The 15,457-nt window shown below is 45.1% G+C and overlaps 1 protein-coding gene across 6 annotated transcripts in view; it reads left to right on the forward strand.

The window, feature by feature from the left end:
* FTO (FTO alpha-ketoglutarate dependent dioxygenase) overlaps positions 1-15,457 on the forward strand; it is a 387,882-nt gene that overhangs the window by 120,585 nt on the left and 251,840 nt on the right. For all 6 annotated transcript variants that reach the window (XM_007096676.3, XM_042968315.1, XM_042968313.1 and 3 more), the window contains exon 3: positions 7,981-8,605. In XM_007096676.3, the coding sequence (XP_007096738.1) occupies positions 7,981-8,605 (625 nt within the window). The remainder of the gene's footprint in view (positions 1-7,980; positions 8,606-15,457) is intronic.

Here is a 15,457-nt window from a genome sequence, read left to right on the forward strand (position 1 = left end):
ATGTGTGTATATACATATATTTAAAAATGAAAGATTATTTATTAAGAATATTGTCCATTTTTGCCAAATAGATGGCAAATAGTTTTTTCCAGTTAGTGTTTGCCTTTTTATTTTATAATTCTTTTCATGTAGAATTTAAAAAATTTTGCATATTAAAATGTATCCACCTTTTATTTTTTTATTTTTATTTTTTTTAAGTTTATTTATTTTGAGAGAGACAGAGAGAGCGAGAGGGGGAGAGGGACAGAGAGAGAGAGGGAGAGAGAGAATCCCAAGCAGGCTCTATGCTGCCAGTGCAGAGCCTGACATGGGGCTTGAATTAATGAACCATGAGATCATGATCTGAGCCAAAACCAAGAGTCTGACACTTAACTGACTGAGCCACCCAGGCGCCCCCAAATGTATCCATCTTTTAAAAGCTGCTTATTGATGAGCTGTGTATATGTACAATTTACATACCATACAATTCACCTTTTAAGATTATACAGTTCAGTAATTTTTGGTAAATTGGCAGAGTTGTGCAACTATCACCATGGTAGTTTTAGAACATTTCCGGAATGCCCAGAAGATCCCTCCTGCCTTTTGCAGTCAGCCTTCTTTTCCACTCCTAGCTCAGACCCCCACTTATCTGCTTTCTATCAGTCTCAGACCTTTTCTTCTTTTACTCTTAGAAACAAGTCTTAGGCACTTATATTTGAGCCAGCCAAGGGCTTGGAGATAAAGTGGAGAATAAAGCCACTACTTCTTCTGGAAGATTCAGGCTTGCAGGCTTGCAGGAGAGATTTTAAACAAATAATCCAGTGAAGAAATGGGCAGAAAACATGAATAGACCCTTCTCTAAAGAAGACATCCAGATGGCCAACAGGCACATGAAAAGATGCTCAACGTCGCTCCTCATCAGGGAAATACAAATCAAAACCACACTCACATACCACCTCACGCCAGTCAGAGTGGCTAAAATGAACAAATCAGGAGACTATAGATGCTGGAGAGGAGGTGGAGATACGGGAACCCTCTTGCACCGTTGGTGGGAATGCAAACTGGTGCAGCCGCTCTGGAAAACAGTGTGGAGGGTCCTCAAAAAATTAAAAATAGATCTACCCTATGACCCAGCAATAGCACTGCTAGGAATATACCCAAGGGATACAGGAGGGCTGATGCATAGGGGCACTTGTACCCCAATGTTTATAGCAGCCCTCTCAACAATAGCCAAATGATGGAAAGAGCCTAAATGTCCATCAACTGATGAATGGATAAAGAAATTGTGGTTTATATACACAATGGAATACTACTTGGCAATGAGAAAGAATGAAATCTGGCCCTTTGTAGCAACGTGGATGGAACAGGAGAGTGTTATGCTAAGTGAAATAAGTCAGACAGAGAAAGACAGATACCATATGTTTTCATTCTTATGTGGATCCTGAGAAACTTCACAGAAGACCATGGGGGAGGGGGAGGAAAAAAAAATAGAGAGGGAGGGAGCCAAACCATAAGAGACTCTTAAAAACTGAGAACAAACTGAGGGTTGATGGGGGGTGGGAAAGAGGGGAGAGTGGGTGATGGGCATGGGGGGGCACCTTTTGGGATGAGCACTGGCTGTTGTATGGAAACCAATTTGCCAATAAATTTCATATTAAAAAAATAAAAATAAATAGTAGTTCAAATAAATAAGTAGTTACAGATTGGCACGTGCCGTGAAAGCAGAAAGAGAAGTGTAATGAAGGGGAACGGGGATACGTACGTGAGGGTGGAAGTTCAGGGAAGGATTCTTTAGAAAGTAGCCTGGAGGATGAGAAGGTCCTGGCAGGTATAGATTTGGGGGGAAAGGGCCTGTCCGAAGGGGGTTGCCGAATGCTGGCCCCTTGAGACCTGTAGGAAAAGAGGCAGATGTGGTTAAAGGGGAAAGGCAGATGAGAGATCAGTGCAAAATTTGGGGGGCGGGGATACTTTCCCACGTCATTTGTACTCTTATTTTTGGAATGCTTTTTTTATTGTCAAGGTATTTACATGTGATATGCATATGGTTGTGTGAGTTTCCCAGGTCTTTAGAATTATTATTCTCCTGTGTTCAATACCTCTTCTGGAGTCTCCAGCCCCACTGTCTATTTGAGCAATGGCAGCTGTAGGTAGATGTGTGTTTGTGTATTATTTCCAGCCTTCCTCCTCTCCCAGTCCCAGAGTGGGTGTGTTCCCAAATAAAGTTCTTGGGAATTCTGTTATTTTGTTTCATATCTTATACTGAGGGTTGTTTAGAAGAACCCCAGAACCGTTAAGACAGTATAGAGAAATTTCCTTCTGAACCACTGCTGTTGGTTAGATGTGCTTCGAACATACCGAGTGTTTGGGGACTTGCTCAGAGAATAGTTAGTTTAGTGATAAAATTAGAGTGACGGCTCTTGGCTCCAGAATATTCTGTTGTTGCTTACTAGCTTACATTGCTCCCTTCACGAGCTGCATGAACAGAAAGTATGAGATTTCTCTTCTTGTTTTGCAAATGGAATAAGTGAGTATAGAAACTATAAATCCTAAATGCATCCCTGACAGTCTCAATGGCAATTCCCAGTGGTGTGCCCCATAAGTCTGCTCTTTGTCAACTTTAAGTTTATGATCCCCCACCTCAGATAGGCCCTCTGAGAAGCAGGGCAGTCCTACTGTCCCTTCCTAGTAAGGTCATTTTTCCGTATGCAGACTTGACTAATTGATTTTTCTTCCGCATACTTCCTCAGACTTCCTCCATACCTTCTGTTCCCTGCGTTCTGGATTAGGCAGAATAGGCTAGATAATGCTGTAGTGACAAACAACCCTCAAATCTCAGTGGCTTCCCCCAACAATACTTCTTATTCACTTTACATATCATTTGTGGGTTGGCAAAGAGTCACTACCCATTAAAGTAGTAACTCAGAGATCCAAGCAGCCACTAGCCGGTTACTGTGCCAGAAAGAATGTTCTAGAGGGTCTGGCACTGGCAGTGAAGTGCTCCAGGCTGGAAGTGGCAGCCAGCATTTTTCACTGGGCAGAAATAGTGACATGTTTCATCCAGCATGAGGCGGGCTTGGAAGTGTAAGTTCACATGGGCCCCAAATCCTGGATGATAGGGGAGAAATCCAGAACTATTTGGCAAACAGCCCAAATGACCGGCACACATTCTTAGCTAGTGATTTGTTTGGCATTTTCACTGTGAAAATTGGAAGTGCTCCCCTCTCTCCCCCCCCCCCCAAAAATCCCAAAACTTAGTCGTTTGCATATTATCAAGTTTATGGCCCTATCTGAGTTTACATCTTCTTTCTCCCAGTTTATTCCGATATAGGAAATATCTTTCCTCTGATCCAAATGTTTTCTGACCACGTACTCCTGTCCATAACGCATTTCAAGCATACACAGTGGTATCCTACTAAATGTTTAAGAATTGGTTGTCTGAAGGGGCGCCTGGGTGGCTCAGTCGGTTGGGCATCCGACTTCGGCTCAGGTCATGATCCCACGGTTTGTGAGTTCGAGCCCCGTGTCGGGCTCTGTGCCGACAGCTCAGAGCCCGGAGCCCGCTTCGGATTCTGTGTCTCCCTCTCTCTCTGCCCCTCCCCTGCTCATGCTCTGAGTCTCTCTCTCTCTCTCAGAAATAAATATTAAAAATTAAAAAAAAAAAAAAGAATTGGCTGTCTGGGAAAACAAAACAAAACAAAACAAAACCCTTCAGCTTTGACTCAGTGTTTCCTGATTTCTGTGGTGTAAATACTTCACCATGGCCAATTTCAAGCTACCGGGGCGGCGTTACTGAACACACAGTTGGGAGGAGATGTATGCAACAGCAGGCTTTCTCAAGGGGGATATGAAATGACTCCAGCCCTGGGAGGAGGACGAAGGTCTAGATTCGGATAGGGCTGTAAACTTGATAACATGCAAACGACTAAGTCTCAGGGAGTTTTTTGGTGGTTACTCATAAAGTAGACATAAGTACTGCTTGTATATGGTGCCTTTTTTTTTTTTTTAATTTTTTTTTTAACGTTTATTTATTTTTGAGACAGGGAGAGACAGAGCATGAACGGGGGAGGGGCAGAGAGAGAGGGAGACACGGAATCGGAAGCAGGCTCCGGGCTCCGAGCCGTCAGCCCAGAGCCCGACGCGGGGCTCGAACTCGCGGACGGCGAGATCGTGACCTGAGCCGAAGTCGGACGCTTAACCGACTGCGCCACCCAGGCGCCCTATGGTGCCTTTTTCATCACAGTACTCATATTAAACGTGTGTATGTGTGTCCATCTATCACACGTACGTGGACACATATTTTGGTGCAGCTCGGTTTTTGCTTTTTTCAGGTTAAAAATAAAACAGTGCTACCATCTTCCCCCCACCAACTCCAGTGGGTTGCCCCACAGGGTACGTTCACACCCCTCACCTGGGAGGCTCCTGCCCTCGACACCCAAGGCCTTTGCTCCTGTAGTTCGCCACCCTGTGTTGTGCAGCAGCATCCTTCTCCTCTCATTTTGTTCCCGGGAGTATCCTCACGAGCCCTGGTTGTACCCTCCCGTCTTCCAGTCCGGAAGGTTGGTGCCTCGAGCGGTATCGCCCTTCATCAGCCGCTGTGTTTTTCTGTTCCCCTCCGTAGCACGACCCCTGAGACAGGCCTTCATACGTGCCACCTGCTTTCATGCCACCACCAGCCAACTCTCTTCGGACTCTTATCGCCAGCGCCCTGTTGAGATTGCTCACGTCACAGGCATCGATGATGGCCGTGCTGCCGTTTCTAGGGGGTACTTTCTGGCCTCATCTTGCTTGGCCCCCCGGGGGCGGCTGCCTATGCCATCCTTCTTGAAATGCTCCTCTCTTCTGACTTCTGCAGTAATACCCTCTCCTGGCTTTCTCCCCCAAAAGTCTCTTTTGCTCCTTTGCTCTGTGGTTCAGGCAATGGCTGCGGGCCCCCTTCTGCATTTGTGCTGTTTCCTTGAGAGAGCTCATTCATTTCCAGGTGTTTCAAAACCAAAGATGTGCCGGGAGCGCCTCCCGCTCTTGATTTTGGCTCAGGTCATGATCCCAGGGTCATGGGATCGAGCCCCCTGTCGGGCTCTGCACTGAGTGTGGAGCCTGCTTGAGATTCTTTCTTTCTCTTGCTGCCCCCCTTTCCCCACTCGCGCACACACTTTCTCTCTCACATAAAAAAAAATCAAAAATTAAAACCATTAAAAAACAACAGCAACGAAGGTGTGCCGACAAATGCCACCTGGATTTCCCTAGCTCCACTTGCCCCTCTGAGCTCTGGGTGCGTCTGTGCAGTTGTCCCCTTGCTATTTTTACCTCAAGATTTCGTAGGTATCTTTTTGTAAAAAACTAATTTTTAATTCTATTTTTTATTTTTTTAAATTTACATCCAAGTTAGTTAGCATATAGTGCAAGAATGACCTCAGGAGTAGATTCCTTCGTGCCCCTTCCCCATTGAGCCCATCCCCCCCTCCCACAACCCCTCCAGTAACCCTCAGTTTGTTCTCCGTATTTATGAGTCTCTTCTGTTTTGTCCCCCTCCCTGTTTTTGTATTATTTTTGTTTTCCTTCCCTTATGTTCATCTGTTTTGTCTCTTAAAGTCCTCCTATGAGTGAAGTCGTATGATATTTGTCTTTCTCTGACTGGCTAATTTCACTCAGCATAATACCCTCCAGTTCCATCCACGTAGTTGCAAATGGCAAGATTTCATTCTTTTTGATTGCCGAGTAATACTCCATTGCATATATGTGCCACATCTTTATCCATTCGTCCATCGATGGACATTTGGGCTCTTTCCATACTTTGGCTGTTGTTGATAGTGCTGCTATATACGTGGGGGTGCATGTGTCCCTTCGAAACAGCACACCTGTATCCCGTGGATAAATGCCTGGTAGTGCAATTGCTGGGTCGTAGGGTAGTTCTCTTTTTAGTTTTTTGAGGAAACTCCATACTGTTTTCTGGAGTGGCTGCACCAGCTTGTATTCCCAAAGATTTTGAAGGTATCTTAATGGCTACGGCTCCAAAATAGAGCTCCTCATTCCTTCCGATTCTTCCACCTACTATTCCTGTTTTGTCCCAGTCTTTCTTATTTAAAACAAAAAATGGTAAGTTGTTTATTTAGTCATTAAATCCAGGAATCTACTAGTCGCCTGTAATTGCTTTCCTTTCTTTGCCCCTCACATCTAATCCATAAGCACTTCCTTTTGCTCTGCCTATGAAGTATGTATTTTACCTGTCCATTTGTCTCTGTCTCTAATTCAGACCATCATCTCTTCCCCCTGGGATGGCTGTGATAGCACCTAATAGAATTTCCGCTTTCACATTTACCTCTTTCCAATCCATGCCCGATATTTTAACTAAGAGTGATTTTTATAAAAGGTCGATCAAATTACTCTTCTCCCCTTGAGCCCTCCAGTGCACTTTGAGTAAATCCCGGTTCCCTACCTTGACCTCCTAGGCTTCCTGTGGTCCAGCCTCTCTGCCTTCCCTTCAACCTCACCACGTCACTCTGCTTTGGCTCTTTGGCTCAAGTAAAACTTGCCGCCATTTTGTCTCAAGATTGGGCTGGTGTCCTCAGCGCCAGTGTAGTTTTTGGTCTCTTCCCCGGGAAGCTCTCTCCCCAGCTTGTCACATGGCTGACGCGGCCTTTTCCTGAAGATCACAGCTTAAATGCCAGCTCTTTAGAGAGTCTTTCCTCATCTAATGATATCCCAGTGGTTTGTTTCTGTCCTAGTACTTCATGCATTTTGAGATTGCTTTTCCTTATTTATTACCTGATCTGCTAGAAAACTCTGTGAGGGCAGGAACCTTATCTCTGTCTCATGTGCTCTGTAGACACATAATGAATGAAAAAATGTATGGAGGAATAAGTGGTCTCACCCTGTTTATCACATAAATGGTCATTATTAAATGAAGATCTAGAAGAAATGTGTTTCAAAACTGGTTAGCTGTACAGTAGTGGGAAGGTACCGATCAGATTAAACTTTACAGGGGTAAACGTAAAATCCTGTGCTTTGGTGAAAAAAAAGTTCATTGCATTGTGTAGAATCCGGGATCTCTGGTTTGTCACCCGTTCATAAATCCTAGAAGCCAGAAGTGGTGGCTGACAGGGTAATGAAGTCCTCTACTGCATCAATAAATCCATGCATTTCCATATTAGAGGAAGGATTATCCTACAGTATTCTCTCCCAGTGACCCCAGTGGAATTATTACAGCTTTCTGAATCGCAGTAGAATACCTCATTTATTCACTCATTCATTCAACATTTACTGAATCCATTCTGGGCACTGGTAATATAGTTGTAAACAAAAGTCTCATGGTTCTAGTGTTCATGGAACTTGTTATCTAATTCCCAACGAGAAGTGATTTCTCTTTCAATGAAAGTACTAAAGCAGAAACCAGTCTGGCACTTAGTGGGAAGCAAGGCAGTCTCGTCTGCCCTGGAACCAGACTCTGGAGCCTAGGCCTTCAAATCCCAGCTCCAACACGTATCAGCTACGTGACTTTGGGCAAGTGTTTAAAATGTCTCTGTGCTTCTGGATTCTCATCTAAAAACTGGAGATAATAACGGTGTGAGTTACTGTGTATACGTGATTTAGAATCGTACTCAGCATTTAGCTGGCACTTAATAAATAGGTGTTAAAGCGGTTAATTAATAAAATCATGTTGTCTGGAGGGCCAAAGGTCGGAAGACAGGTTGAGGGCAGGGAGAAGTGACCGTAGAGGGACCCTGGGGGATCAAAGCACAAACTATTATTATAGTACTTTATTTATCTTAACAATTGTTTTGAGCTTGGTCTTGTGGAAGCTAAAATCTAGACTGGACAGCCGATGGTAACTGTTTTATTTAGTCTTCCGCTTGAGGCTGGAGAGACGTGCGTCCTGTTTAGAAAGGCCACCCGCTACCTTGTGTTGTTTTTCCTCCTGATGCTGCCGACAGAGAAACAGACTTCTGGAAATGATAGAATCATAGCTATCCATGAACACGTATTTTTGCTTTGGTTTTGTTTTAGTGGCAGCTGAAATATCCTAAACTAATTCTCCGCGAAGCCGGCAGCGTCCCCGAGGAGCTCCATAAAGAAGTTCAAGAAGCCTTCCTCACACTGCACAAGCATGGCTGCTTCTTTCGGGACCTGGTTAGGATCCAGGGCAAAGATTTGCTCACTCCGGTGTCTCGCATCCTCATCGGAAACCCAGGCTGCACCTACAAGTACCTGAACACCAGGCTCTTTACGGTACCCTGGCCAGTGAAGGGTGCTAGTACGAGATACGAGGAGGCTGAAATAGCGGCTGCTTGTCAGACCTTCCTCAGGCTCAATGACTACCTGCAGATAGAGACCATCCAGGCTCTGGAAGAACTCGCCTGCAAAGAGAAGTCGAATATCGATGCCGTGCCTGTGTGTATAGGGCCAGACTTCCCCCGGGTCGGTATGGGGTCCTTCGATGGGCAGGATGAGGCGGACATTAAGAACAGAGCGGCATACAACGTAACTCTGTTGAATTTCATGGATCCCCAGAAAATGCCCTACCTGAAAGAGGAGCCTTACTTTGGCATGGGGAAAATGGCCGTGAGCTGGCATCACGATGAAAACCTCGTGGAGCGCTCAGCGGTGGCGGTGTATAGTTATAGCTGTGAAGGTACAGTCTGCCCTGTGAAGTCGCAGCTCTGAGTGTAACACGACCAGAGTTGTGTAGGCTCTGGAGGTGTGCGCGTGAGCGCGTGTGCGCGTGAGCGTGTGCGTGCATCTGTGTGTACACGGTGTCGCCTGCCCTCTCGAGGTTTGCCGCACCCATGTCTCCGCAGAACATACCTCTTTCTCGTCTCGGGGCGCTGCCCAACTCTCTGTTACGCGGGACGCAGATGGAGTATTTTCGCGTGTAAGCACTACTGTCATTCCGTCTTTCTCATGCCCAGGAGAACAGATCTTGGTTTCATACAGCCAACCTCCTTTCTCTAAAGCTCAGAGTAGACGGTACAGTTGCTATAATTAACTTGCTGATAAAGGGCTGGGAAAACAAAAATCTGTCAAATCTTTCCCGGTTCCCACAGGTGCACGTTGCCCGTCTTGCCAAACTCCTTTATTGTGGTTGACATCACTGTCTTGATGGGAGTGATTTGTCAAACGTGGACTTGTTCTCGGCTTCATACGGATTTGACTACTGTCCTTCCTTGCCGGAAGCGGTTGGAGTAGGTTCTGTAAGCAGACAGTCCTCTATTTTTAGGAGACTCTCCAGTCCCCTATAAGCGCTGCTGCAGTTCGAGTCCTAAAAGGGGTGCTGTGGGTGAACTTGTTCTTGCAGTTTCCGAAACCTGGTCCCCTTGGAACAGAGACCCTAGGCTACCTTTTCTCGGCCTACCGGCACTTTCCTTCCTGTGTTGTTCAGTTGCTCTGGGTGCAGGGTCTCCGCTGTTTTTCAGCACAGGCTCCTAAGACAATTGGGCAGATCCAGGATGGCGTGACCACGCTGACTTCGTTCTTTGCCTGGTCATTTGACAGAGGGGTACAAGATGCAGTATTAACCCTGTTGTCTATCTCTTCGACCTGTTTACTGGAAGATGCTTGCAAAAGCAGAGTTCTAGATGTCCCATCAGGGAAAGACCTGGAACTTTTAAGGGTCAGTGCTTTCTGAAAACTATTTTTTTAATTGGATGTCGTTATCGCCGTATGCTTTTCGTTTACTAACATGGCCGTTTTTGGAAAAGGGATCTTAAAAGGACGTTCTCGTGGTTCTCTTCACATTTCTTCCCACTTCCCATCCTCAAACACTGCCTCGGGGTGGCTAAGACATTTTCCAACTTTTACCTTACGTCTTCAGCCCGGAACAAGGAACTAGTTGAGCATTTGGAAATTTTAGCAGTTTCTCTGGCATCGTAAATAATGATGCTGACCTAAGAAAATTGCTTGAAGGGGATTTGATGCTGTCCTAATGGAAGGAATGGAGATCCTCTGATCTTTAATAAGGCGTTGCCAAGGATTTAAGAATGATCACATCCAAGAACTCTGATGTGAAGGAACAATGGAGTTTGTTAGTTTCCTTCTTAAGGAGGCAACTCTCTAAAATTGAGGCAGCGGTATGTGATAGCTCAGGCTGCTACAAAGGTGTCTTTGTGTTCCCACCTCCTCTCAGCCCCACAGTTTTAATAGTCCTTTTGTGCTCCCAGAGCGTGGGTGATCAAGTCTTTTTTGAAGCCTAGAATGTCGTTCAGAAAGGAATTTAAATTTTTAGTGAGTAGTTTCTGTGGTCGGGAGTAGTTAAGACTGATAAAGTATACAAGTCTACATAAACATATGAAGGTTTAGCCTTGCAACTGACTGTCCTCTGGAGGAGGGAAGTGCAGAGTTCAAATCCGTAAGAGCAGAGGGATTCCTTTGTTCTCTTAGCCCCCCGAGAATCCCAGAGCTCTCATGATTATAACAGCAGTAACACCAGGAGCTCTCATTTACTGAGCACCTCCTGTGTGCTGGGCATCGGTATAAGCATTTGACATGTATTGACCCATTTTATTCCTGTAACAACCCTGTGAACCAAGTGCTGCTGTTCTCCTCATTTTACGGATGGGGAAACTGAGGCACGGGAGGATGATTAACTTTTCCACGGTGGTACAGCTATTAATGAGCAAAGGTGGGATTTGAACCCAGACATTCTGGCTTCAGAGTCCTAACAGTGAAGGCCAAGTGCCTTATGAGCAGATATTTTCTACCCTTGCAGTACAGCTCCCTCTGGGATTTGGGTTTCTAAAGTGTCCACCAATGGAAAAGTGAAGGGAATATTCTACATGCTCCTCCTCGCAGATCCTGTCTCCTCTCCTCTCCTTCCCGCCACCTCACTTCTCTCCCCCCACCGCGACATCCGCTATAGCTTCCTACACATGCTCTCAGGTGATTGGAATGCATTAGATAAGCTTACTCTATGAAATGGAACCTCTGTCTAGGTCTCCAGCTGTGGTGTTGGGTCAGATGGCTTACAAAGCATGTGCCTTGAACGTGTTTTTGGTGGATGCATTTCTTCCAGACGACTTTTGCCAGGTGACAAGGGATATGTTTACTTCTCTGGCCTCCTTGTAATCCTGCCAGAAGTATGGGAAGGGCGGACTTAAAGAGAGCCACTTGGGTTAAAATCACGACTAGGGTTAGAAAAGGCTTTAAGGGAGTGAAGAGAAAGGAAATTTCAGCCAACTGTACTGTTTTCTGGATCCTTGAACACGTTTGTCAAGCCGCTGCTCAAGGAGGTTCAGTTAACTGTTCTAGACACTGCAGAGGATGCAGAAGTAAATCAAATGCTCTTCTTGTGTTGAAAAGATGGGTGAAATAAAGTGTGCCCTTTGATTATAATTACGAAATGAGGAAACGTCAGGTCTGGAAGAGACTTTTGAAGTCACCTAGTTCAAGTGTCTCATTTTATACATGAAGACACTGAGGCAGGGAGAATGGCAGTGACTGGTCCAAGGTCACATAGCTACTTAGTGATAAGAGAGTGTTTCATGCCATAGGAGCTCCTGCAAATGCATTAGGAGTTCAGAACAGAAGTGATTACTTCCTGCTGAAAATTAAATTCAGGTGCAGCTTAAGATCCTTCAGGACTTTGTTCTCAATGCCTTTTCCTAGAGAAATCTTCATGTGGATTTATAATGAGCCAGTCATGCCTCTTTGGTTTATTTCTGTGAGTAGAGGTCATCGAGAAGTAATTTGTATAGGGTACGTGTAATTATATGATAAATTCATTGGCTTCACAAGCAGTCCTAGTTAATAGATATCCCCAGTAAGAAGATTGAAATGGTACAATATTTAATCAGGAATGGCTTCAGGGAATCATGTGTAAATAGGCAGAGTATTTGATTTTCCTATGCTAGCTTTGCTGGCAATTGCTTGTTACTCCTAGATACAAACACACACACACACACACACACACACACACACACATTTTAGCAGGGAAGGCATTAACAATCTATTGTTTAATTGTTCTCTGACGGGAATACCTTCAAAAAGATCAGGTAAATAATTATTTGTTACTGTTTTTGGTCATTTGGAAGGAAACATTTTCTGCAGCGTTGTCTTTATAAAAAAAAATTCTTAAGAATTTTATTTTATTTATTAAAAAAAATTCTTTTAGTGTTTTTTTTTTTAATTTTTGAAAAAGAGAGAAACAGAGCCAAGTGGGGGAGAGGAAGTGAGAGAGGGAGACACAGAATCCCAAGCAGGCTTCAGGCTCTGAGCTGTCAGCACAGAGTCCGATGTGGGGCTCAAACCCACAGACTGCAAGATCATGACCTGAACTTCACCGACTGAGCCACCCAGGCACCCCAAGAATTTTAACTCATGCTACGTATTGCAGATTCCTATTTTCCAGATTCCTGGGAAGGAAAGGTGAGGAAGAAAAGGAAGAGAGACCAGTCCATGATTCCTGTTGAGTATGTGATAGACTAGAAAGCAGGGACTTTGTAATACTTATCTTAGAATTCTAGGATTCCCACTCATGTCTTTGACTAGGAAAAACTGAATTCACTTAAGGATGGAAATTGGTTGCCATGATTCTCTCTTTTTTAAAAGATGCTATTTTTAAATAATCTGTACACCCAACGTGGGGCTTGAACTCACAACCCCAAGACCAAGAGTCACCTGCTCCACCAAATGAGCCAGCCAGTCCCCCCATGTTGCTGTAATTCTTAAATCTTTACTTTTAAACGAGTAGCTTTGTCTTCCTTAGCTTGTCTTTGGGAGCATGAAAGACTAGACTGTAATTGAAGCTAGGAGCTTGGGAGCATTCCTAATTTTTTTTTAAATGTTAGGATTTTTCTTTCTTGAGAGAGAGATCGTGAGCATGCAAGCAGGGGAGGGGTAGAGAATCCTAAGCAGGCTCCACCCTCAGCGAGAAGCCTGACCTGGGGCTCCATGCCACCAGCCCGGGATCATGACCTGAGCTGAAATCAAGAGTCAGATGCTCAACCAACTGAGCCACCCATGTGCCCCCCAAATGCTATGATGTTTAATGTTTGTCTTAGTCTTCCCCCATTCCTATCTGAGATCTCAAAGCTCATTTGACTTTGTTTGTTTCATTGTATCATGCCATGTTTGTTAGTTTTGTTGTTGTTGTTGTTGTTTTTAAGTAGGTTTTGCGCCCAGCACGGAGCCCAGTGTGGGGCTTGAGCTCGACCCTGAGATCAAGACCTGCGCTGAGATCAAGAGTCAGCCACTTAGCTGCCTGAGCCATCCAGGCACCCCTGTTGTTAGTTAGTTTTGAAGTCACTTCTACCGCTCAGTAAAACTTTTTTGGTCTACCAAGTCCTATTTTTTAAAATCCCCTTGGGGCTCCTGGGTGGCTCAGTCAGTTAAGCGTCTGACTTCAGCTCGGGTCACGATCTCGCGGTCTGTGAGTTCGAGCCCCGCGTCGAGCTCTGGGCTGATGGCTCGGAGCCTGGAGCCTGCTTCCGATTCTGTGTCTCCCTCTCTCTCTGACCCTCCCCCATTCATGCTCTGTCTCTCTCTGTCTCAAAAAAAAAAAAAACAAAAAACAAAAAAACGTTAAAAAAAAATAAAATCCCCATGGAATTATTTATGCACTTAACAGTAAGCATCTACTGTTTGCCAACCACTTTTCTAGATGCCGAGCATCTAAGCATGAACAAAAATCCCTGCCCTCATGGAGCTTATATTTTAGCAAAGAGAGACAGAAAACGAACAAGAAGTTTGTACAGGGGTGAGGCACAGGTGTACCGTTTTAAATAGGCTTCCTTCAGAAGGTCACATTTGAGCCAAGGCTGGAAGGAGTGAGCGGGAGAACAGCCTGGGTAGAGGGAATATTGAAGGCCTAGAGATGGAACCCGATGTTGGGATATTTCAGAAGCAGCAAGTGCAGACGCAGTAGTGGAGTGAGAGAAGAGGGAGAGTAACAGCCGTGAAGACAGAGAGGAAAGACGAGGAGCCAAGAGTGGGCAGCAGCTAATACGGATGTAATACTGTAATACGAGGTAGCGGGCTTGTACACAGTGTGGCAGGAGATGGGAGCCATTGTGGGTTTGAGTCGAAGGAGGGAGGTGGCACTGGAAGCAGCAGAAAGAGACTATTGCAGTAATCCAGATTAGAGAAGGGGGGCCGGATTAGAAGAGGCAGAGGTAATCCAGATTGGAGAAGGGGGGCCGGATTAGAAGAGGCAGAGGTAATCCAGATTGGAGAAGGGGGACCGGATTAGAAGAGGCAGAGGTAATCCAGATTGGAGAAGGGGGGCCGGTTTAGAAGAGGCAGAGGTAATCCAGATTGGAGAAGGGGGGTCGGTTTAGAAGAGGCAGAGGTAATCCAGATTGGAGAAGGGGGGCCAGATTAGAAGAGGCAGAGGTAATCCAGATTAGAGAAGGGGGGCCAGATTAGAAGAGGCAGAGGTAATTCAGATTGGAGAAGGGGGGCCGGTTTAGAAGAGGCAGAGGTAATCCAGATTGGAGAAGGGGGGCCGGATTAGAAGAGGCAGAGGTAATCCAGATTGGAGAAGGGGGGCTGGATTAGAAGAGGCAGAGGTAATCCAGATTGGAGAAGGGGGGCCGGTTTAGAAGAGGCAGAGGTAATCCAGATTGGAGAAGGGGGGTCGGTTTAGAAGAAGCAGAGGTAATCCAGATTGGAGAAGGGGGCCGGATTAGAAGAGGCAGAGGTAATTCAGAATAGAGAAGGGGGGCCGGTTTAGAAGAGGCAGAGGTAATTCAGATTAGAGAAGGGGGGCCGGATTAGAAGAGGCAGAGGTAATCCAGATTGGAGAAGAGGGGCCGGATTAGAAGAGGCAGAGGTAAGGAGAGGTGTTTGTATGATGGCACCCATCTTTTCCCTGGAGAAAAGGGGCAGTGTTGAGTGCCGGTGAGAAAAGAGGACCAGCAGTGACATCTCCTAATTGTCAAGAGAAGACCAGCCAACAAAAATGGCTGATTTTTGCCCCCTTCCCTCAATAGTTTTACTGAGGCATAATTTATATACAACAAACTGCACATATTTAAAGTTTACCTTCGTAGGAGTTTTAACACACCTGTGAAACCATGACCACACTCAAGATAGTGAATTTTCTGCAGAAGCTTCCTCGATCCCTGATGATTAATGATGTTGAGCTTTGTTTCATGTGCTACTTGGCTATTCGTGTATCTTCTTTTGAGACATGTCCCTTCAAGGTTTTTTTTGCCCATTTTGAATTGAGTTGTTGTTTTAGTTGTTGAGTTTTAGGAGCTCTTTATAGGTTGTGGATGTTAACTTCCTAACAGATAAGTGATTTGCAAATACCTTCCCCAAGAATGGCTGAGTTTTTAATGATGTATTCATGTGATGTGCAGGGAATAAGAGGACAGGTTAGAGTGGAACAAGTTTTATTGTCTAAGACAATGTAATTCTGTATTACTGAATGGCATCATTTATATTAGCACCTCAGAAATGCTTCCTTCCAGTGTATTTTCCCCCCTTGAGCAGTAACCACTGTCTTGCCTTCCAGGGCCATACATTAGTTTTGCACATACTTGAACTA

The sequence above is a fragment of the Panthera tigris genome, chromosome E2 (genome assembly GCF_018350195.1).
Source record: "Panthera tigris isolate Pti1 chromosome E2, P.tigris_Pti1_mat1.1, whole genome shotgun sequence".
Classification (NCBI taxonomy): domain Eukaryota; kingdom Metazoa; phylum Chordata; class Mammalia; order Carnivora; family Felidae; genus Panthera; species Panthera tigris.